This window comes from Microtus ochrogaster, chromosome 5, assembly GCF_000317375.1.
Source record: "Microtus ochrogaster isolate Prairie Vole_2 chromosome 5, MicOch1.0, whole genome shotgun sequence".
Classification (NCBI taxonomy): domain Eukaryota; kingdom Metazoa; phylum Chordata; class Mammalia; order Rodentia; family Cricetidae; genus Microtus; species Microtus ochrogaster.
The window spans coordinates 1924962-1947590 of NC_022012.1; the positions used below are offsets into that span (position 1 = coordinate 1924962).

The 22629-nt window shown below is 41.0% G+C and overlaps 1 protein-coding gene across 5 annotated transcripts in view; it reads left to right on the top strand.

Moving 5' to 3' along the window:
- Pdgfd (platelet derived growth factor D) overlaps positions 1-22629 on the top strand; it is a 226787-nt gene that overhangs the window by 190735 nt on the left and 13423 nt on the right. For 2 of the 5 annotated variants that reach the window (XM_013346087.2, XM_026779587.1), the window contains exons 4-7: positions 827-889; positions 2741-2785; positions 5350-5548; positions 20666-20880. In XM_013346087.2, coding sequence (XP_013201541.1) covers positions 827-889; positions 2741-2785; positions 5350-5548; positions 20666-20880 — 522 coding nt within the window. The remainder of the gene's footprint in view (positions 1-826; positions 890-2740; positions 2786-5349; positions 5549-20665; positions 20881-22629) is intronic. The other 3 variants (XM_026779589.1, XM_005346769.3, XM_026779588.1) reach the window with 2 other exon arrangements.

Here is a 22629-nt window from a genome sequence, read left to right on the forward strand (position 1 = left end):
GTGTGTGTGTGTGTGTGTGTGTGTGTGTGTGTGGTGAGGGGGTGTGTGTGTGGTGTGCTAGTGCGGGAGGAATTAATGTGAAAGCAGCATGCAAATGGAAGCTAAGTTTGTCTCTGGGGAGAATTCTTTCTGTGGATGCAGTAGCTATCACAAATCCTTTTAGGCTTGTTGGAGATAACTTTCTTAGGCTGGCTCTGTTTCCTGCCTGTTTTCAGTCCCCCAGCAGTGGTCTTCCCCCTGCCATTCTTCCTGACATTTGTTAAAGGAGTCCCAGACAGCCTCTAAGGTTAATCTTTGAAAAGATCATTGCTGCTGAGGACTGACTTAGCAGGCAGAACTGAACTTGATTTAGAGCCTAGTTTAAACCAAACGCACATCCAGAATGACAATAATTATTCTTTCTCTGTATTAAGCTCTTATTAAATGTCAATTATAATTGCATAATTACTACAGTCAATTCCTGAAACAGTTCTGCAATTTAAACACCCCAGCCAATTACAGATGAAGAAGAGAAGAATTAGAGGCTGAGAAGGTCACTCGAGGTCACACACCAACTGATGGCCACGTTGAATTTGAACTTCTGTCTGTACAATTCCTGTTTCTCCCATATTTACAAGACAATGTTGGCACAGCTCTCCATGTTTGGAATGGAAGGGGCTCTTGGGGGCAGACACTTCATAGAAATGGTGATCCGCTTGTTAATAATGTAGCCCTGGTCTTGTCTCCACTTCATTGGAACAACATTCGGAAGGCTGAGATGTTGCAGCCTTGGGTAGGGAATTGAGCCGAGGGGTGACTTACTCACAGATGTGTCTTTACCTTCCAGGAAGATTTCCAACCTGAAGCAGCCTCAGAGACCAACTGGGAATCAGTCACAGGCCGTATCTCTGTGAGTAATTCATGATTCTGTTGCCAGTGAAAGAACTGCTAGATGAGCTAAGATAAGCCTCAGAGGGACCCCAACTGCATTAAGAGATCTGGCTTGACTGCAGTCCAAATCCCAGACAGTTTGAGCACCTCTGTTTCTTTCAGGCACAGCCCCATTGGCTCCTTTTTAACGTTTGCATTTTCAAGAGTCTTTTCAAGCTGGGAAGCTCTCAGTGTTTACAGTAAGATGACTTAAGTGAAAATCAGCCATGCACAGTTCTCTGACTGGGACATAACACATCTTATCCTGCAGCTGTAAAACAGTTCATGACTCATTCTATTGCTGCAAACTTAGCCATTTCTCAGGATGCTGGCCCCTTATCTGCTTTGCATGGGAAGAACAGATCTTACCTTCACCAACCCCGCATGTAGAACTTATGCCATATTAAAATATGAGATAATAAAGTCAAGCCTCTCTCAGCCAGGTCTAAGCATGGTAAGCGAGTACCTGTAGTTCGAACACAGTACCATCTGGCTGAGTCAGTGATCCTTGAAGAAGAGGAAGTAAAAAGATTGTAAGAGCCAGAGGTAGAAAAACAGTATTTTTCAGACATGATAAGATGGTTACAAACAAGAATCAACAGTAGCTGGGACTGCATGCACAAGGCCTGCACACGGTCAATCTACACAAAATCTCTCCTCAGCTGAGGAGCAGTTGGTGGCTTCTGGAGATCAGGGAATCAGTTCTCTTAAGGCACCTGCATGGCCTTAAGATTGTGCTGCACCTGAGACTGTACAGGCAGCACTAAGGGACTTGGTAGGTGTTTCGTTTTTGTTTGTTTTTGTAAGAGCCCATGAAATTGGGAGGGAAAGTGCTGAAGAAATAGTGAAGGAATTTGAAGAAAAGAAATGGGGAAGGAATAAAATTTAAAGTAAATTTAATTCAATTAACATTGTAATTTATCCTCATAAATAAATAAGAGAATCTCAGTGAGACCACATCGTATACATGTATGATATTATCAAAAAGTTAAAACCAATAGTGCACTAGGGGACTAGATAGGAAAAGAGTACCGAGGATCTGATGTTGGTGTTCTGCATCCCACATGCTTAGCTCAGTTGAGGCAACTCTGTCAGGTGGAGAACATCAAAACGAGGAGGGCATCATGGAGACATTCCTCAGGCTAAGTAGAAAAGCAGGGCACTTATCAGCCAGTGCCTAATGACAGCGACTCCACACCAGAAGGGCCTTGGAAGCCAGAGCCGAGGCTGAAGGACACACCGGCTTCTTTTCCACCGCACTCTGGCGGCTCAGGGTGGTCTGATTCTTCCTGCTCTCAGTGCAGAGCCAAACAGTTTACATGGCCTTTACCTAATTAAGCATAATCCAGGCTTTAAACAGAGGGGAGACTGGCTTATCCCTTCGGAAGATTTGGCAAAGTTCAGCCCTGGTCAATATTTACTGGAAACTTCTGGTTTGAGTTCTGGGACTTTAATCTTACTGGAAGAGCATGAGAACAAAAAGTGTTCTGTTTGTTGTTTCAATTAATTTTCCTTAGTATACAGCGAGAATGAGTTTCCGGGCTACGCATTATACACACACTGTGAATTTTGCTCTCATCCTCTCCCGCCACTCTCTTTTATCCTTCCCCTTTGTTGTCCCCTGCTTCTATGAAAACGTTGCTTTTTAGATCTATTAAGAGCAGTATGATGGATTACTAGAAAACTATCAATTTCTATGTCAACTATATTTTGTTTTGTTAAAACTAGTTCAGAGGTTATTTTTTATGCAACAGGCATGCTTTTATGGTAATTTTAATTTAATTAACATTTTAATTTAACATTCTTATTTGTCTTTATAAATTTGTAACAGAAGCTCAATGAAACCAAATGCATGGTGCAGTTGAAAGAGATACATGTAAGTGGCTCTCTCAAAATTTTTAAAAATGTTCACTTCAGAAACAAAAAAAATATTGTAGATTCATTTGCTCGCTTAATGTGTTCTTAATTATTATTCTGTGTCTCCCAACTCCCTACATAGAATGTGGAAAACAGCCAAGAATCTCATTCAGAGGACCAAGTGTTAATTTTACCTGTGGTTTGAATTTTTCTCCAGCTCAGTGTTAGAGGAGATATTGTTGTCTCCATTCACCCCAACTCTATTTCAGGACTGAGACTCCCTTAAGAGCTCATTCCCCGAGAAAGGTCTGGGTACACAGCAACACTCCAGGCATTGTTGAGAGTCATCTGAGAATGCGTATTGCATCCACTTTTCCCAGAGCTAGAATAAGAAGCTTTGACTTCTATGTAAATGGTTTGATTGACATTCCTACTTTTATTTCAAAGCTTTAAATGCTACAAATCTCATTTTGATTTGTGGGATATTACCTGCACTGTGATATAAGGCTAATTGTGTGGTGAGTATGAACCACTGGGGATGGAGCAAATGATTATCCATACAGGGGAAACGGAGATTTGAAATTATAGTCTTATTTGTAAGTGTCATATACCCATAGCATGTGAAAAGCAAGAGAGTTGTAGAAAACAAAATCAAGTGTCTCTATCAGAGTTCAGCTCCTGTCACACACACACACACACACACACACACACACACACACACACACACACACACATTTAATTTAAAGAACTACATTGTCAACAACTGAAGGAACAGGAGTTAGGTTGTTGCTTCCACCATTAAGAGCAACTGTTGTTCTTGCAGAGGACCCAGGTTCAGTTCTCTGTCACAACTGTGGTGGTTGATGATCAATTAGCTCCAGTTCCAAGGACTCCACCATTTTCTGACCCTTGTGGTCACCAGGCATGTATGTGGTACATATTAATACACTCATGCTTTGTAAAAACTCATCTCATATTCTTAAAATAAATAAATATAAGGTATTAAAAAAGAACTGAAGAAACCAATATGTCTGCAACTGAATGAAGGTGTATTATCATAAGCAAGATGAATATTGAGGGTGTCTTTATCAAACTGTTAGCATATCCCTCTTATGTTGTGCATGACAAATACCAAGTGACCAGATAACCAATTGCTTCTATATATCTCTGTGGCCTTGTAAGCAGGTGACGAAATCACCGTAGTGGGAGAAAGAATGAGAACATCTCCTTATTTTGATGGGGCTAACTAAAAGTGGACATACTCATCAACCTATCTCCTGCCCCACTGCACTTCCCAATTCCCACCTTCTCCCTAATCCTCCTACAAAGCACAAAAGGAAACTGCTTCTAAGTCACACCAGTGATAGATGATTTCCTTGGACTCCATAATTTTACCAATGAGGGTGCAGTCCTCTGAAAGTGGGGATCATGAAGTCTTATGAACAGACCTATGAAGTGTAGGTTGTTGAATAGGGAAGAATCAGAGAACATGGGAGCATCTATGTGTAGCTGGAGGCTCTGAAGCATGGGCTATTTCTATTTCTTACAGTTCTATTCTAAGAAGACAAGTTTTCACTAATTTCGCTTTCCTTTAATGATAGGAAATATTTATATTTATCCGTGGGGAGATCTTAGTCGCTTGGTAGTTTCTTTAAAGATGTTTAGATGATCATTTGAGGATGTGTTATTTCTATTTCTCTATTAATGGGTCATGAATTTTCACAGACATGTTCGACTCATGGCTCATTTACCTCAAGATTGTACAAGAGTTAGTGGTGTTTACAAACTAAGTAGGAATGTTTTATTTCTGGCAAAATACGTAATTTTTTTCTCTTCTTTCAAAGGCATTGTATTCACCATTTAAATAATATTCTGAGACTCTTTAAATGACAACTGGGGTCATTGTTAAGCTATAGCAGGCCTTTCTCATTTTTTCTTTCGATATGCTTTCCATGTGAACCTTGCTCTCTTCAGAGAGTCAGTTTCAGGGCTAATTATCTTGTTGATGGTAAATAAGTTGGCTAAAGTGCCAGATTTTATTAGAATATCTCCAGAGTGTGATCAAATTCATCTCAGACCACATCTGCAATGGAAAGTATTGTAGAAGTGGGGCACAGAAGCTCAGCATGAAAGAACAGATCATACCGTTGGAAATTGCTTTAAAGGAACTCAGAGTTTATTAGTAGTAGTTAATTACTATGAATGATCTGGACTAGGAACCAAGAAATCAGATGTCAAATTTTATATTCTACTTACCCTGTATCTTCTGAAATGATCACAGCTCAGATGAGTACAAAGTTTTATGACAATTACGTGTCATATTGGCATGTTATGATATTTTAATGATGTATTGTACTGCAGAAAGCAACTCTTCCTTAAGTATAGTTGTATGTCTTGGAACCCACAAGACTATACAGTAACTGTACAGCTGATAGACCAATAGGCAAGTTCACAGGAAGTGTAGGCATTCTATTCTAAGCACTGAGGGGGTACTGAGGCTGTCACTCAAGGCCCCCGATATGTGTGATTGTTGTATTTCTTGCAATTTCTTTCTAAGTACATTAAGCTGTGTGTCACTCTTAGGGGGTGTCCTATCACTCTTCATCAGTAACGGACCCGATGCTCACTGCTGATGCTCTGGACAAAACAATTGCAGAATTTGATACCGTGGAAGATCTGCTTAAGCACTTCAATCCAGAGTCTTGGCAAGATGATCTAGAAAATTTGTATCTGGACACCCCTCATTATAGAGGCAGATCATACCATGACCGGAAGTCCAAAGGTAAGAATCAGAGTCTTCGATGCTCTTCATCAGTAAGTGTTCCAAATAATAATAAGAATCTGTGGTGTCATCTGTTTAATTCTTTCCACTCTGGCGACTACTGTCAGTCCACTGTCACATCTATCTGTCACAGCACTTTCAAATTAAGTTGTCTGTTTTGGCCAAACTATTGTTTGTATATGACTAAAAAAGATCAACCACAACTTGAAGACCTTATCAAAAGTAACTGTGGCCTAGACAAATGGTTCAGGAGGTGAAAAGCTTGCTTCACAAACATCAGTACCCAAGTTTGGATCATCTGCACCCTGATAAAAAGTACATACCCACAATCCCAGTCCTGGGGAAGCAGAAACCAGCAGATCTCTGGGCTCATTGGTCAGCAGATATAGCCCCAAAAATAGTGAGAAACTCTACCTCAAAAAATTAAAATTATACTTTAAAAACGAGTTAGAAAGTGATTGAGAAAGATTCCTGGCATCAAACTCTGACATCCACATGCACGTTCATATATGTCGGCATACACAGAGGCACACGCACAAAAGTGCACATGCATATATATGACACACAACAGACATGAGTTATCTCAGTTAGCTTTCTATATCTTAGCAGGTAAAACCTGATTTTACAGTGGAAAAAGCCAAAGTCAGGAACTGTGTGTGGATCACGTGCTGGAAGCTGCGCAGATAGATGACAATGGAGAAGAAATGAGCTTCCTGGCCTCTGGCTTATACCAGAATTGTCCATGTGATCCACTGCTGTGCTCTCTTGACAGCTGTCATTGTTGGCTTGGTGTGGGATTGCCAGTATTGGGGCCAGAGGACTACTGTGAACAGCTAGGTCTCACTCTGTGGACCAGTTCAGTTCTATCCATTCAACATTGGTTTGCTTAAACATACATTGCATGCATGTTGGCCATACCCTCCTACCTCATCCTCCCCTTCCCATACCTCCCCTGCTTATTGACCCTCTAGTCCTCTGGCAGTTGCTTCTACAATCAAGTTTTCTGTTTATAGAAGCTTGCATAACTATATGACGTCTAGAAACCAACAATGAAAAGAAAATGTGCATCTCTCTCTCTCTGAGATTTAACAATTAAGTTAACGCGATTATCTGCAGTCACATGCATTTTTCTGTGACTGATAATGTTCATTTTTATCCATATCTACGAGGTACTAGGCACCTGTGTGACTTGTAGGCTGATTAAGAAAAGGGTCCCAAAAAAGAATAAGAATTTACGAGATTATTTGAAAGTATATCTGAGCACATTTTATTGTAAGTTTAATAGGGAAAATAATGAGAGACAAAGAGAAAGAAATGTTTATACAGAAAATTTGAGGACAAATAATAATTCTAACACTTTGAAAATCAGTTATATTTATCACACAGGAGACTGACATAATTAGAAAGAATGTGTGTTTAGGTGTGTGACTAGGAATCAGAGAACAACATGGCTATCTCTAGTCACATTCCTGCAATGTACTTGCTTTATTTGATAAGATTTGTTTAAGTTTTGCTAATAAGTCTCATAGAGTTTATGTCACATATATTTGAAGGTGTTCAGCCAAGACATGGCCTGTTTCCCACACTGTGTAATGTCAAGGATGTTTCCAGACTCTCATTCCCTGCTGCTCCCACACAACCTATGAGAATGTTGAGCCCCAATGACCAATTACTAAACTTCTGTCAGGGTTTTCTGCTCCTGGTTTAGGTCATAAATCTTACATACGAAGCATATACGGTGGAGGAAGAGGAGCAGGCACCCTGCTGTTATAGAGACGCAAATATCCTCAGGGCTCAGACTGGATTCATTTCACAGATGGCATTAGTTTATTTAAGGTGTTACTGTATTTGGTGGGTCTCCACTAGTCAACACTTAAGGAAGTACAATAGACCTAGGGCTTGAAAAGCCCAGCAGAAAATATTTTGAAAACATGGTCTCAGACACAGAATCAGTAGCATTGGACCCTGCCTTCAGGCTTCTCAGGGCCTCTTCCCTGCAAACAGTAAAATCCTTTCACCCCAGCCAGGCAGATCTCTGTGATGAGGCTAGTCTGGTCCTCAGAGTGAGTTCCAGGACAGCCAGGGCTACCTACACAAAGAAACACTGTCTCTGGATTGGGGGAAGGGTGGGGGCTGGAGGGGGAGAAGGGGTCTTAGATATCACTAACCCTGAGCCTTTTTTTTTTCCTGAAGATTATGTTGTATGGGAAACAGGAGACCTGGATTCAAATCCTAAGTTTATATGGTTTTTCTTTCTTCTTCTTTTTTTCTTAAATCACTGATCTTGTATCTCTCATTCCTATTGGGACCTATCAGCTGCTTGCAAGGATGGCTATTCAGGGAATCCTAAAGAGCCCCAACAATTTGACACTTAGCTAGCTGTACTAACTTTCCGTTCTGAAATATGTGTGCATCACTTCCTCGGTGAACCTATGTTGTCCCTTACCCTGTCCCTGCTGTATCCAAAGTTATGAGTACTTGAGAAACATAACAACAAATACAAAGAAAGCTTTGTGGTTTCTTTAATGGAATAAGCAATCCCAGGACCTTGTAGAATCCTTACTTTGCACGAATCAATAATTTTATGGGGTGTATTATAAAATACAGCTGCCTAGCCCCAACCCAGACATGTTGCCTCAGAATCTCTGAGGGCAGAGATGGACACTGATGACTTCGGGGTTTTCCTGAAAACCACCATGAAGAGAGCACGCGGTCCGTGTCTCTAATGTGCATTTCATATATGATTGGATAACTGATGAGTTTTTCAAGTCCTGAGGATTGTACTCGGGGCCTTGTACACATCTAACAAGTGTTCTGCGCCTAGCTCTCCCCTGCCATTCAGCCCAGTGTGTTTCTAAAATCTGTAGAAGTCCACCCATAGACAGACTGTCACTTTGCTAAGAATGCCTTTGCTTACAGAAATAGCTGACCTTGCCAGAGCAGTCAAGGCAGTGTTCTACTTGACGTTTGTGGCAAAGGAAATGGCATTTGTCTCCCCTGTTGGTTTAGGTTCCATTCCCAAGCCTGTATAAAACAGCCCAATGGTGAACTCACCCATACCTTTCATTTACCCTTACCAAGTCAGCACTGGCCTGCATTGAATGAACATCTGGTCTAATTGTGTGTCTGCAGACCACAGAGGAAGGGGAAGGCAGGTTTAGTATTTCAGCATGTGTTTTCTGCCTCTAGAACTTAAAATACAAGCCCAGGGCTCATGTCGTGATGTCCAAGGGAGGATCAGTGACTAAGACGTGAACACAGAAAAGCAGCCATGGGGTGCTGACCCCCTCCTTTAAGATGAAACCAAGAAATCCCCCACTCTCACAGGAAATGTGTTTATGATATTGTGCAGAAAAAGAGCTAGAATTTCTTTTTGTCTCAAGGTGGTGGGTGCTATATATGGGCCTTATGGATACTAGGCAAGCACGCTTCGTGAGCTATGTTGTTCAACCCCCCTTTTTACTTCTTATGTTGAGATAGGAGCTCACAGAATTCCCCAGGCTAGCCTTAACGTCACTCTGTAACCCAGGAATGCCTCAAAATTAAAACCTCCTGACTCAGCACCTCCCATAGCTGGGACTATAGGATGGTGCAATTGGTCTCAGTACTTTTCACTGTTGACTCATCAAGAACCTTTTCTTTTCTTCCTGTTGTCACAGGAATCAAAAGTGGCATTTCCCATGGTTCTAAGGAGCAAGAGTCATGGAAACTAGAATGTAAACAGGGAAAGAACACAATGTAATAGAGTATGACAAGGAAGCATCTGAAGCTAAGAACTCACATAGTAGTGAATCAGAACTCTCTCTCTGTCTGTGTGTGTATGTGTGTGTGTGTGTGTGTGTCTGTCTGTCTGTCTGTTTGTGAAAATACGGTGTAACTTTGTTGCCCAGGCCACCCTAAAACTGACAATATTCTTCCTGCTTCAGCTTCCCCAGTTTTGGGATCACAGTTGTGAGCCACCACACCTGGCACAAAAACAGTTAATATTTTGAAATCCAATGTTATGATCTACTTCTACTTTCTGTGGTGTTGGGGGCAGTAGATGAACATGACGGAGAGGAAATCTAGGGTCAGTAGTAACTCTGTTCAAGCCAGGAGCGCCATAGAGATTCACCCTCCAGTTCCCAGGGCGATAAGCTCAAACTCTGGCTAGACAAGGGTGCAGCGAATATACGAAGTTAATATTCTCAACCTTCAGTTTCCCAAGGTAGTACAGGAGGGGTAGTATGTCTAATTGAAATCTATAGGTGATGATGGCTCCAAAACCCAACTTTTGGTCTATAATATCTGTCTTATACTTCCAACATCACAGATGCCCAGAAATTAAAGAGGAAAAAAAAAGTCTTCTCTAAGTCAAGTTTCATTTACTTTTTCTAATAGTTTTCTAACAGTAGCAAAATTAGCTAAATTATGTGGATGTTCCTGTGAGCAGCTGCTTAATACTATCTAGCTTACTGCGTGACCACTGAAGTCTAACTGAAGCTCGACCATGATTCATTTCAATGGTGTAACTGTGAAGTTAGGTGCAGTGTGTATTCCTTTAAGCTCATAGAATGAAGTTAGACATTTCTGAATTAAAAGTAATCAGTCCTAGGTTATACTAAATTTAGATGTTGAGTACAAGGATACTTGTGGAGGTTAGCAATGTGAATGGAGCTAGCTCCTTGCTTTTTTCAGAATGATAACACAATGTCACTGTAATGCCCAAAACATAGTGGCAAAAGGAAAGCCTGCCACAAATGTAAATGCTGTAATAAAATAATAAACAACAGCTGTGGTAAACCCGCTTTCCTAGAGTGTGCAAGGGACCTGAGTTCAGTCTCTAGCAACACAAACGCGCATGCGCTCACACACACACTGAATGGGGGAGTATAAAATATTAGCAAATGTGTTGGACTGCTCCAGATTAGCAGCTATGAATTGCTAATAAAGTCTGCTCCTCTCCAGAGGATTGGCCAGCTGTGCATGTGCACGCCACCAAGGCTCTTCCCTCCCAGTGCTTTAACACTGAGTGCAGCAGAAGCTTGGCATTCGGTTCATTACAAACAACACGATGTGAAATATACGACTTCTAAAGACCCTAACTGGCTAGTTATGGTAACCTTGGAGTGGTTCCCCACAGTTTCTGAGGATCTAATATCAGTTCTGTTCATTTTTCATAACATTGTGCTCAAATCTCAGAAACATCTGACTAATTTTTAAAGCAAGGTAAATAATAGGCACAAGAAGCTGAAAATGATGTAATGAATGTGTCACATCATGAAGTTTCCAAATGTACTGAGGCTGTGAATAATTGAGAAACCAAGTGCTTACAGCCTTCTCTAGATGCTTATTTAATCCCTGGGTGAAACACTGGGCCAGCCAGGCTTGAGATGGTCATTTCTGCAGCCTTCTGTGTAAATTGGACACTCAAAGTCACTGGAGACCGAATACCTCAATAGATTTTCTATTCTAACAAGTCACTTCCTGAAACAGGGTAAACACCAACCAGATAAAAGTTGTCACAGTATAAAAAGTGTTTGCCCTCAAATCTGAAATGTAGGGGAAAAAAGAAGAAGAATGCTGTGGATTGAAATAAAAAAAAGACTTTGGAGCCACATGAATTTGTGATACAATTTAAATTCAAATCTTAAAACAGTACCTTTGGAGAAATCCTACTGGTTCTCTGTTTGCTCCACTGTAAAATAGCTATGACGGTATCTACACTTTTCAAAGCTATGTAAGGATGTAACAGTAGCAGGATACCCATACCTAGCCACAGGTCCACAAATGGTGCTTGCTGTTTATATTAATTGCTGGCAAAAGTCTGTGCAGATTTAATTTCTTCTCTGAGCTCTTTAAAATCCCCTTGAAGGATCTGAGGTCATACAGTAATCTGGAGAGTGTCATGCACAGTCTCCAAACACTGTCAGGTTTTAGTGGCTGTATAATCGGCACACACATTAAAAGTTTACAGAAGAATTTCCAAGTATGAAACTCGATGGATACTCCCTACCAGTAAACTTTTTAGAACTGTTTTGATCATTTCATTTCCTCTCTTAAACTTTGCTTCTTTTTCTTAAGCTCTCAAACATAGCATCCTTTTGCTCTCTGGATCACCAAGATTTAGGAGACATGACCCTGCATACATGCATATATGTTATAGGAATTGTTGGTGCAGGGAGACTGGACTCATTGGTTGTTTTTACTTGAGAGAAGAGTGTAAGTCACATGAAATCAAACTAAACACACCTGGCCAGCAGCCCTCTGATATTTAGGTGAAAGTGGCCATGACCCTTCTTTCCTCAGCTACTTCTGTTGGAAGGTGATTTTGATTTTAGTCTGACCTCATTTGTCTGCCTTACTAATGTGGGTCATACCTACCGAGAGCAGGGATTTGGATCTGGACTTCAAACATTGGAAATTCATTCAAGATAAATAAATGCATGGCACGAGAGTATCATTATTCCTGTTTTTGTAGAAAGAAACAAATTCAAAAAGGTTTACTGACATTGTCTAAATAGAGAGCCATGTCATGAACCTGCCTTTGCTGGCTACAAAGCTGTGGGAATTCATAGGTGTTTAAAGTTTAGAATCATGGGCTTGAAGGTAGGAAAGGGTGTAGAGGAAATGTGAATAGAGTAGTCCCACACTAGCTCAAAATCAAGTATATTAAAGGGCCCTTTATTTAGGGGTTCAGATTCACAGATCACAGTCCTCCGCACAAGCGGGGAACAAGAACCATATTCGCCAGCCAGAAAGAGTGAGCGAGCAAGCACACACCTTTTTTGGCATCCAGGCCATGTCCAACCTGATCAAGCAATCTCAAAGGCCATTGACTAAGGAGTTTTACCAGCACCTTCCCCTTTAGTCTAAATAAGAGTTCCAAACACAATACAAAACTATATACAATAAGAACAGATATTAACTATAAAAATTAGAATTACAACCAGCATAAACAATATTAAGAAAGAAACATATACTAAATGTTTCAATAATTATTCTATCCTAAGGAGTCTAAGTCTTATATTAGAAATGACTTGGCTAAGTCATGAGAGGAAGGTAACTACGACTATCTAGTCTTTAACCCCATAGAAGATCTGACAAGAGATTTATATTACTTTAAGTGCAATCAAGCAGCTTCCAAATTGTGCAACAAATGACTGAGGCAACTGGCTACCTGGCCAATCACCCAAAGTCTCATTTGCAACATTGGAGCAATCAACTTTGGCTAAGGCCTAGAGTAACTGACAGAGCATTTTCAGAGGCAGGAAAATTTTCAAAACCATCTTACCCTGTCTTGGCAAGGTTCGTCAGTCTTTTTTCTTGTATCCTGCTTGCCCTGTCTGGACACCATGCATTTTGTCAGTGGTCAAGGCATGGGCAGTTCTTTCCTCAAAGGCGACTCTTGCCAAGAAGAGAACAAACTCGAAGTAGTGTCTTCAGGACCCAACATTCTCTCAGGAATAGATCGGTGCTGCCAGAGCAATAGTGTCTCACTCCAACAGAACCCTAAGATATTTACATGCCATATTCTACAGCTCTTTGAAGTGGTTGAAAATTACCTATTTATGCAGAATACAACCTCTCTATATCTAAAGAATCTGATTAGTCTAACTATAACTATGACAAACATGGATGACTATTGACCTATAATATTTAATACTTTTGCAGCATAAACAGTAGGATTTCATTTTAGAGTATTAAACAGTCTTAAAACAACTGTACAGCAAATGAGGACAATGACGTCAAAATGTAACGATGTATAAATATCTTGATCAGAGGTAGAAATGTATACTGCAATATAATAAATATATCCTAAAATTGTATCAATATACAAAATATCTTAAGCAGACATAGAAATGTGCATACGTACAATAAGACAAAATAACTTTGCATAAGTGTACAAATATTGTAAACAGAGATAGAGAATATTCAGTATAAGAAATATAATTTGAATTTGTATCAATATACAAGAATCTATATCAATGTATAAATTGTCTGTAAATAATGGCTATTATTATTAGTGTGAGTAAGCTCATACTAATCTACCTATTATCCCATCTAATTTCCCTTTTTATTTTTAAAGAAGATCCCTGAGTCTACATAATTTTCACCCCGACTCCCAACCCTATGCCAGTTAGAATCAACCCCTAATTGATGTCCTAAACCCTGAGGACAAACTTTGTTGAGAGAGGGGACATCATCTTCTAAAATTACTTCCAGCTGTCATGGGGGTGTTGTTCTTTCTATGGGATCCTATGAAAGTAAAATGATAGTTAAGTTTCAAGACTACTATCTGGTCTCATTGCAAATAGTCTCTGAGTAGTCGATAGGATTTTTCTGAAGTTCTTATTTGACGTTCTGGCCAGAATGTTGTAAGAAGGAGCACCATTTCAATTAACCAAATTGAAACCTGTTGAGCAGCGAGTGCCCAAAACCAATCTTAAAGTAGCACTGTCAGCATCATGACATCATATGAACCAGGTGGAGTCGTTGTTGTGGGGCCCAGTCTTCTTCCTGGAAACTTCAAAGATTACTTCAGAAAAATTTACTGTTCAAAGTAGAAAACTTAAATATTATTAATACAGGCATATATTCAATGAAAAGTATGATAAAGAAAAAAATTAAATTCTTTCTTCTTTCTGTCTTACATAAGACAGAAACTCTGAATTTTTCTCTTAACAACATGGTTGGATTAGAGAGTTTGTCCAACTCCAAAGCCAGCTTTGATTTTTAAGTGAGTCATGACTGTTAACATATTAAGAGGTAGAGATATGTGTTCAGGTAATGAAATTTGACCCTGTAGATGACCTGTTCTCATAAGTCAGATTACTCTTTATTTGGTAATTCTTTCTGGGTAGTTATCTTTTTTCTTTAGGTATTTAATTGCCCAAGGTCTCTTGATATTTTGAAGATGAGTATTTTCCTGCAAAGACAAGAACAGAAAACCCTGCCCCAACCATTATGAGGTTTTTTTATCACCTGTATGATTGTCACCTCTGTGGATGAGCTGTCATTTCTCTGTCTCAAGATGTTTCTCCTTTTCAAACTGGATCTTTATTAATTTTGATGGTATCCATAGCTTTTCTTCTCCTGTGGAAAGAGTGAAACCCCTTCCCCAACATAGCAAATCTCTGGTTTCCATTCTGAAGTCAACACATCTTTGAAATACACCAGCTGATTTAATTCAGAAGTTTTTTCTATTATCCAATGTCTCTCTGCTGCCATCACTCTTTTCTCATTAGCATTTAAAAAATTCAAGGTTAATAAATAGTTATGCAATCTATTTATGGAGAAATTTTCCATCCTTTCCTGTTTAATGTATCATTTATAGGCAAGGGATTGCAGTGCCTGGGCTGGCAAGAAATGCATGGCCCCGGTGCCTAAGCATCCCTTCACCTATTTTCTTAGTTTTCATAGATGTGCTTGCTGCATACGTCTGCCCAGGTAGCGTTCCTAGGGGTCAGAGACCTGTCTGATAATGATGTCAATATTCTTCAACTCTAATTCTAGATAACATTCTATTATCTAGACTTATTTTCTACAACATCTTGGATGAATATTTACTAGTTCTTGACATCTGAAAGATGGAGATAGTAATATTCAAAGTAAAGGCTTGTCTTGAAACCAATGCAAGTATATGCAAAAAACCAATATAAGTGTGGGCTCAATAACTTCCCATTACCACACTGCTTCATTATATTTTTGAACCTTAGAAATCAGCAATTGACTGGAGAGAATTATTGTGTTGTAGGTTAATTTTTATTTTTATTATTTTTTTTTCTTTTGGTTTTTTCGAGACAGGGTTTCGCTGTGGCTTTGGAGCCTGTCCTGGAACTAGCTCTGTAGACCAGGCTGGTCTCGAGCTCACAGAGATCCACCTGCCTCTGCCTCCCGAGTGCTGGGATTAAAGGCGTGCGCCACCACCGCCCGGCTGTAGGTTAATTTTTATAGCCACAATATTAAATGTTTCTATTCTTTAGGATATTCAGTAGACAAAGGGAATTATGAAATGAGAGCATCTGGTGGCTTGTTACAATAAGACAATTACTCACTTATTCACTTATTCTCTCACCTCAGGGCTATGTTGGAGCATCAGTGACCCCTCAACAGCTCTTCCTACCAGGTTGATGTGGTGGTCCACATTAAGCAAGGGCTGTGTTTCTCATCACTTCAGAGAGGCAGCGTCCTTGAAGCCAGGCTCTAGGTGCCATGGGTCTTCTTGCGGCTGTCTCCAGGGAACAGCTGATTCCACAGCTCTGATTTCCCAGCTCTTATTGATCACCTTTCAGACCACTTTCTAGGTTAGCTTAGAAAGAAGAGCATCCCAGCATCTGAGACAATAATTTGGTTCAAATTATTTCTCCTTCTGTGTGTGATTGGAAAGATTATGCCTAAAAGAATATGAATAATTTCTTCAATTCATTCATGGAGTTGTTAGTTATTGAATGTCAATTCTTAGGAAAAGAGAAATCTGTCATAAAGATGAGGTGTATTTTCTTTGGCTTGACCCTGCTTTAACTGGAGGCTGTCATGTAGTTCAAAAAGAATAATCTTAAATGAACTGTGTCTGCTGCTCCCATCAGGACCCACACTGTAGGGAGAGGAACTACCCTGCAGATCACTAAAAGAGGAACTAGAGATGCTTGGGTTTTATTTTTGTCTTTCTTGATTTTTTCAGAGATTCTCCTTTCTCTGTGATGAAAGTAAACTCAAGCTTGTTCATACGGATGCTTTATGTGGTCATACATGAGAACATGATACAGTTTCTCACACTACTAGTCTAAAAGACAGGGACAAGACAGGCTGGCTTTGCCCCTGCCTGAGCCCTCATCTATTAGACATGAGACAGAGGTGTCCATTCATATCCTCTTTCTAGAATCCAGAGGGAATGCATACCACAGCACACTTGGGCTGCACTACAGGGTTGAGGTTGTAGCAAGGAGGTATTTCCTAACCCTGACCCACAGGACAGCATTCTACTCTAGATCACTATGTTCAGAAGGAGGTTTGCATCTTCTTACCATTTCTAGATAGAACGTTATCAGTGCAGAGTACCCGGTTATTAACTGATGCCAAAGAGATACTAAAAATATATCTGGTGAAATAAAGAAAACTAGAGGAAAGTGATCAACAGTTGAAATAAGTTTGGAATATCCTTGCCGCTCTTTTGCTGATCAGCCACAGAGATGGAAACGGCAAAGGAAGGGCAGCCCCTTCTCCTCAGTCCCCAGGGAAACTCACACTGTAGTGCCCCTTCCAGCAGGAAAACCCGAAGCCTGAGTTCTCACTCATCTCTGTACTGACTGGAAACTCGATACATGATGCAGAATGTCTGCGACTGGGCTGTCACTTTATCTTCAGCCAGTCAGAAGAACCTGTGTGCTGTTGTTGTAAGCTAAGCACCTCTGCCGCCTCCATCCCCTGGTGCCACAGCTGTCACCATGACTTGATGCGTTAACTGGCAGCCGTGTAAATCTCTTCCAGCGAGAAGTGGAAGTGAGCAGTGCATGGCTATAAGAAACATCTCTGCAGCAAGGGGGAAGGGGGCGTCTCCAAGGAGACCTAGACTTGTGTATTTTACCTGGATTGCTGAAGGAACCTCGTGGAGAAGGCATGCAGCAAATTGGCTCAGCTACCCTGCATGCGAGGGTGTGTGGCCACTCACTATCGCACCTTCAGCTCCGCGTCAGTTAAAAAAGCCTGATACAGGTCCAGTGCTGTTGGTCTTCTTTCTTCCACCAGTGGCCTCTGCTTGTGAGGCTATGGACTAAAAAAGCAAGGGCATTAACTGCAGCTTTACCATTTTTCCCTTCACTTTCGTTTTTCTCCCAAAAAAAGATGGGGGCAAAGCAATGTGGTCATGTGTGGAAGTTCCTAGTTCAAGGCTGCAGTGAGGAGTGAGGAAACAGCTCAGTGTGGGTATGCCCTGGTTTATCTTTGTGGGCGTCATGAACCCACCCACCCCCACATTAATTTCGTCTCTTCTCTCTTCTGTTGGACAAACGCATTGTCATTATCGCTGGCAGCAGATTTGGCCCTCTATCTCAGCCTGGTCTAGCAGCCCAATAATGCACAGGCCAGCATGAGTATTTATCTCAAGGTGACACTTGTAATGGCTGACTGCTGCACTTCTTAATCCGTTTATGCAATCCTTCCTTTTTTGCTTGCAGTTGTTGGCAGGGATTTAGCAGCAGTAAAAATGGTTTCTTTCCCAAGACAGAGTTCATTCAATTTAAAGCTGGATTGATTATAGCTAAACTTATGACATGTCTTTACAAAGGAAGAAAAAACAGCAGTAAATTATGCACAGTGATTATTTAGCATTTATGGAGTTCCCACAGCATCCTGGGCTCAGCACATAACAGCTAGAAATAAACTGCTGCCCTTGGGAATCAAAGCACAGCTGTCTATCTGAGAGGGCATTTAGGGCAACCCATCAATCCCGGTGCCATTTAACTTCCATTCAAGGGTCACCTGGCCATATGGCCAATCAGTCTTCCTCTCGGTGACGTTTTCTGACGGTGTGGAGTTAATGGACTCTTGGCCCATATCTGTGCATTCTCTTAATTGTCTTTCTCTCAGAACCATTTTGCTATCATACTTGGCATTTGGTCTATGCCCCAGAGATCACTGCTTCCTGCTCTTCAACAGTTTTATGTAAAGACTAAGGCATTGCAGAGGCTAGCGTGCTGAGGATGGCATTGCCTGCCTAGTACCTGTGACATTTCTCCTGCAGTAGTCTGGCTGGTGTGCAGGGTAAGGTGCTAAGAGCAGGTGGAAGGATTTTCTTCTAACTGTAGTTGTGCAATAAGTTACTTGGGTGTTCATCAATCAGAGAATTCAGATGCAGATTCTGAGAACACCTTTTAAAATGCAACTCGGGCAACAATTACACAGGTGCATGTTTATGGTCTTGGTTGCTGTTCTGTTGCTGTAATAAATACCCCACCACCAAGCAACGTGGGAACGTTGACTTTGCTTTGGCTCACAGTGTGACATTATGCTCCATCACTGTGGAAAGCCACAGCAGCAGGAGCTTGAGGAGGCTTCTGCTCACACTGCATCCATAGACAAGAGTCAGCCACAACAAATGCTAAGGCTCACGTCATCTTTCATTTAGGCAATGCAGGATCCCTGCTCAACTAATGTTTCCACCCATGTTTAAGATGGATCTTACCTTATTAACTAACCCTGTCACCTGACAGCACTAAATATCACAATAACTTATATTTGAAAGTTTAGTATAAGATTCTGAATTCATTGTAATCCCCATTCAGCATACTACTTAATAATTACTTATAAAGAGAGAAAGAGAAGAAAACCTGGCATTTTCTTTCGTTATTTTAACCATTAACTTTTTATTGATTTTTATTGAACTCTACATTTTTCTCTGCTCCCCTTCCCATCCCTCCCCTCCCCCCTTCAACCCTCCCCCATGGTCCCCATGCTCCCAATTTACTCAGGAGATCCTGTCTTAACCATTGACTTTTAAAGGGGTAAAAATAAAAGTGGAGAGAATCCAGTGAATTAAGATAAAGAATATTAACCAATGTTCATCATATAACAGGTCCACTCCATTCAACCTTTTAAATATTTAAATGTTTTAGGGGAGGAAACAGAGGCTCCAAGCCGTTAAACAACTTTCCACTGAAAGAAGACATATGGTAAATTCACATCCTCACTGCAGAGCAAGACGCTACTGCCACCTATGATTCGATGCACACACATGCGCATTGTTGGCCCCACTAAGGAGGATTCAGTGCACACACACACATTGTTTGCTCCCCGTAGGATTCCGTGCACACATGAATCTTGTTTGCCCCATCTAGGAATCCATGCACAAATGTAGTAATAAGGAGCGGCGGGGCTGCCTTCCCAGCACCCTGCTGCCCGCACCCTGGCCACCTGGCTAGCTTATGCCCCGAAATAATTACACGGACACTGTATTCTTTTAATCACTGCTTGGCCCATTCTCTTCTAGGCTAACTCTCGCACCTGGACTAGCCCATTTCTAATCATCTGTATGTAGCACCCCAAGGTGCGCTTACCGGGAAGATTCTAGCCTACGTCCATCCTAGGTCGGAGCTTCATCGCGTGTGCCTCAGAGAGCAGAGCTCTCGCCTCTGCCTGCAAGAGTGGAGAGCTGTCTCTCTGAGGCGTCTGCCCCTGAGAGGAGAGCTGTCGAGTCTCTGAGCTCACTTCCTCTTCCTCCCAGAGTTCTGTTCTGTTTACTCCTCCCATCTACGTTCTAACCTATCAGGTCAAGCAGCTTCTTTATTAAATCAACCAATGACCTTCCTCCATCACACAAACATGCAAATTATTTGCCCCACCTAGGAATCCATGCACAAACATGCATTTTGTCTACCACACCTAAAATTCCATGCACACACATGCATCTTGTATACCCCACCTAAAATTCCATGCACACACATGAATCTTGTTTGTCCTACAGTACCATTCTCACTAGTACTTTGATCGGCTTTGGAATTAAAAATAAAACTTTTTTGTATTGTTTATAGGTAAATACTTCGATATCAGAAATTATCAGACAACATTAGAGCAAATATCCTAATGTTGCCCCTATAAGATACAGATTCTATTTAAATAATGGCAGGGATTTTGGGTGTGTTTATTTGGTTTTTAAGATAAAGATAAAGAAAATTAATTTGAATCGCCAAATGTTTCATTTTCTTACCTGTGAGCCATTTTGTTGTTTATTTCTTTTTTTCTTTTTGCATCATTTTTTAAGTACTAAGGCAAGGCCTTGGGGAACATGCCTGTAATCCTAGCACTCTGGAAATGAGTGAATCAGAACTTCAGTTATTTTCAGCTATATGGCAAGTTCAGGGCAAGCCTGGGGACATGAAACCTGTCTCAAAATGTTACCCATGAACAGATTATAGGAAATTTGAGCCAGGATTCAAATTTCAGCTAATGATTTTGTTGTTATTTGGAATGTCATGTAGGATCAAAAGAGAAATTGGCTTTTTCCAACCATAGTAATATCCCAAGGACAAATTTAACACCTGCATTAGTGATCTCTGATTAGATTAATTGATCTGATATCAGAATCTTTGCTTATGCTCGAGTCTGCTCATGCCCTTGCTGCCTGTGTATCTTTGCCCACAGTGGACCTGGACAGGCTCAACGATGACGTCAAGCATTACAGTTGCACTCCCAGGAATCACTCGGTCAATCTCAGGGAGGAGCTGAAGTTGACCAATGCAGTCTTCTTCCCGAGATGCCTCCTCGTGCAGCGCTGTGGGGGCAACTGTGGTTGCGGAACTGTCAACTGGAAGTCCTGCACCTGCAGCTCAGGAAAGACGGTGAAAAAGTATCATGAGGTTTGTCATCTCCAGTGTCATGCAGTGTTGTATGCAGCTATTCTGTCTGCATTGTCTTAAGTCTGTGGTGTCCTGGGAGATGGTGCCATTTAACATGGTTTGTCAAGGGGCTGAACAGAAGGCTCAATGGTTAAGACCACTTGCTGGCCTTATAAAGGATCCTGGCTAGTATGCATTTTACACTCGTTCAAGAGGATCCAATGTCTTCTTTTGGCTTCCACATGCATAATGCACATATACACGTGCAAACAAAATGCTCATACACATAAAATGAAAATAATGAAATCTGTACAAACAAATATGATTTGTCAGTTGTTCACCCAGTCAAGGGTGTGGTGGGGAGCTAAAATTCTACGCAAGTACCTTGGCTCAAGGGTTAATTCTATCCTGAAGAAGGGAGTCTTGATTTCAGCCTTCACAATAAGCTATGTGGGTAGACAACAGTGTGAGAGAGACTTTACAGAGCCTCTTCATTCAACTTGTAGACAAATCTGGTATTTACTTACAGGCTGTAACTGTTAAATCTAGGTGACTGCAAGAAAATACTAAGGGCCAAATTTTCATGCAGAGGACTCATACTTGTAAAAAAAAATAATAAAGCAAAGAGTAAAAATAAATGTAAAATTTTGAAGTGGTTTGCACTTGCTTTCCTGGAAATGCTTATTTTTTCTAAATAGTATCCACTGCTACCTGGAGATTTAGCTCTTAGATTGCTAAAGAAATAAGCAAAAGTAAACACAAAGATCAAGATCAGGGAACACAAATTAAAAGAGAGAGCAATATGTGTACCAGAACACAGCTGCCTAAGCCCTGGGGCAGCCAGCGCTGTAAGAACGCATTAGCTCGCTGAGCAGTTTGCCAGTCATGCTGGGCAGGGAAGCTCTTTCTGTGGTATTCATGGAGAGTTATCTGAGGCCGAAAGCTCAGGAAGAGGTGAGGCATCCATGGAAATGCATTTTAAAATGCTATCATGTGAAGGTGATGTTGCCACCGGGCAGTCAGGTGTTTTATGGGCAGCAGTGCTTGGTGGCTGTGGTACTTGAGATGTGATTCGCCCCCACAGCTCATACAAAGTGGCACTGTTAGGAGGTGTGGCTTTGTAGGAGTAGGAGTGGACCTGTTGGAGGAAATGTGTCACTTTGGAAGCAGGCTTTGAAGTCTCATATATGCACAAGTATTTTAGACCACTTCCTGTTGCCTGTACATCAAAATGTAGCCAGCACCACATCTGCCTGCACACTGCCATGCTCCCAGTCACCACGCTCTCACCGTAATGATAATGAACTAACCCTGTGAAAATGTAAGCCGTCCCAATTAAATGGGTTTTTCCCCTTTATGAGAGTTGCCATGGTCGTGGTGCCTCTTTACAGCAATAGAAACCCTAACTAAGACAGTGGCTAACCATGTGGACCTGAGTCAAAAGCCCAGCAGAGCAAAGGAATACATAGAGAGTCTCTCAAAATAAGACTTGCAGATTTGGAATTGCAGGTTGGGAGTTGTACATAGTAGGTTAAGTGTTTAACCTTAGCGTTTGGGAGGCAGAGGCAGGAAAATTTCTGCAAGTTGGAGGTCAGTTTAGTCTATATAATAAGTTTCAGACCATGATCAAAACAAACAAATAAAAGATACAACACTAGCTGTAGACAGGTACTTTTGGAGTTGCTGTTGTTGTTTTTAAGGGTGCTTGTTTCTTTTTATTTAGTTCAAGGTGATGAAAGCAAATTCTATTTTTAGTCCTATGGAAATATA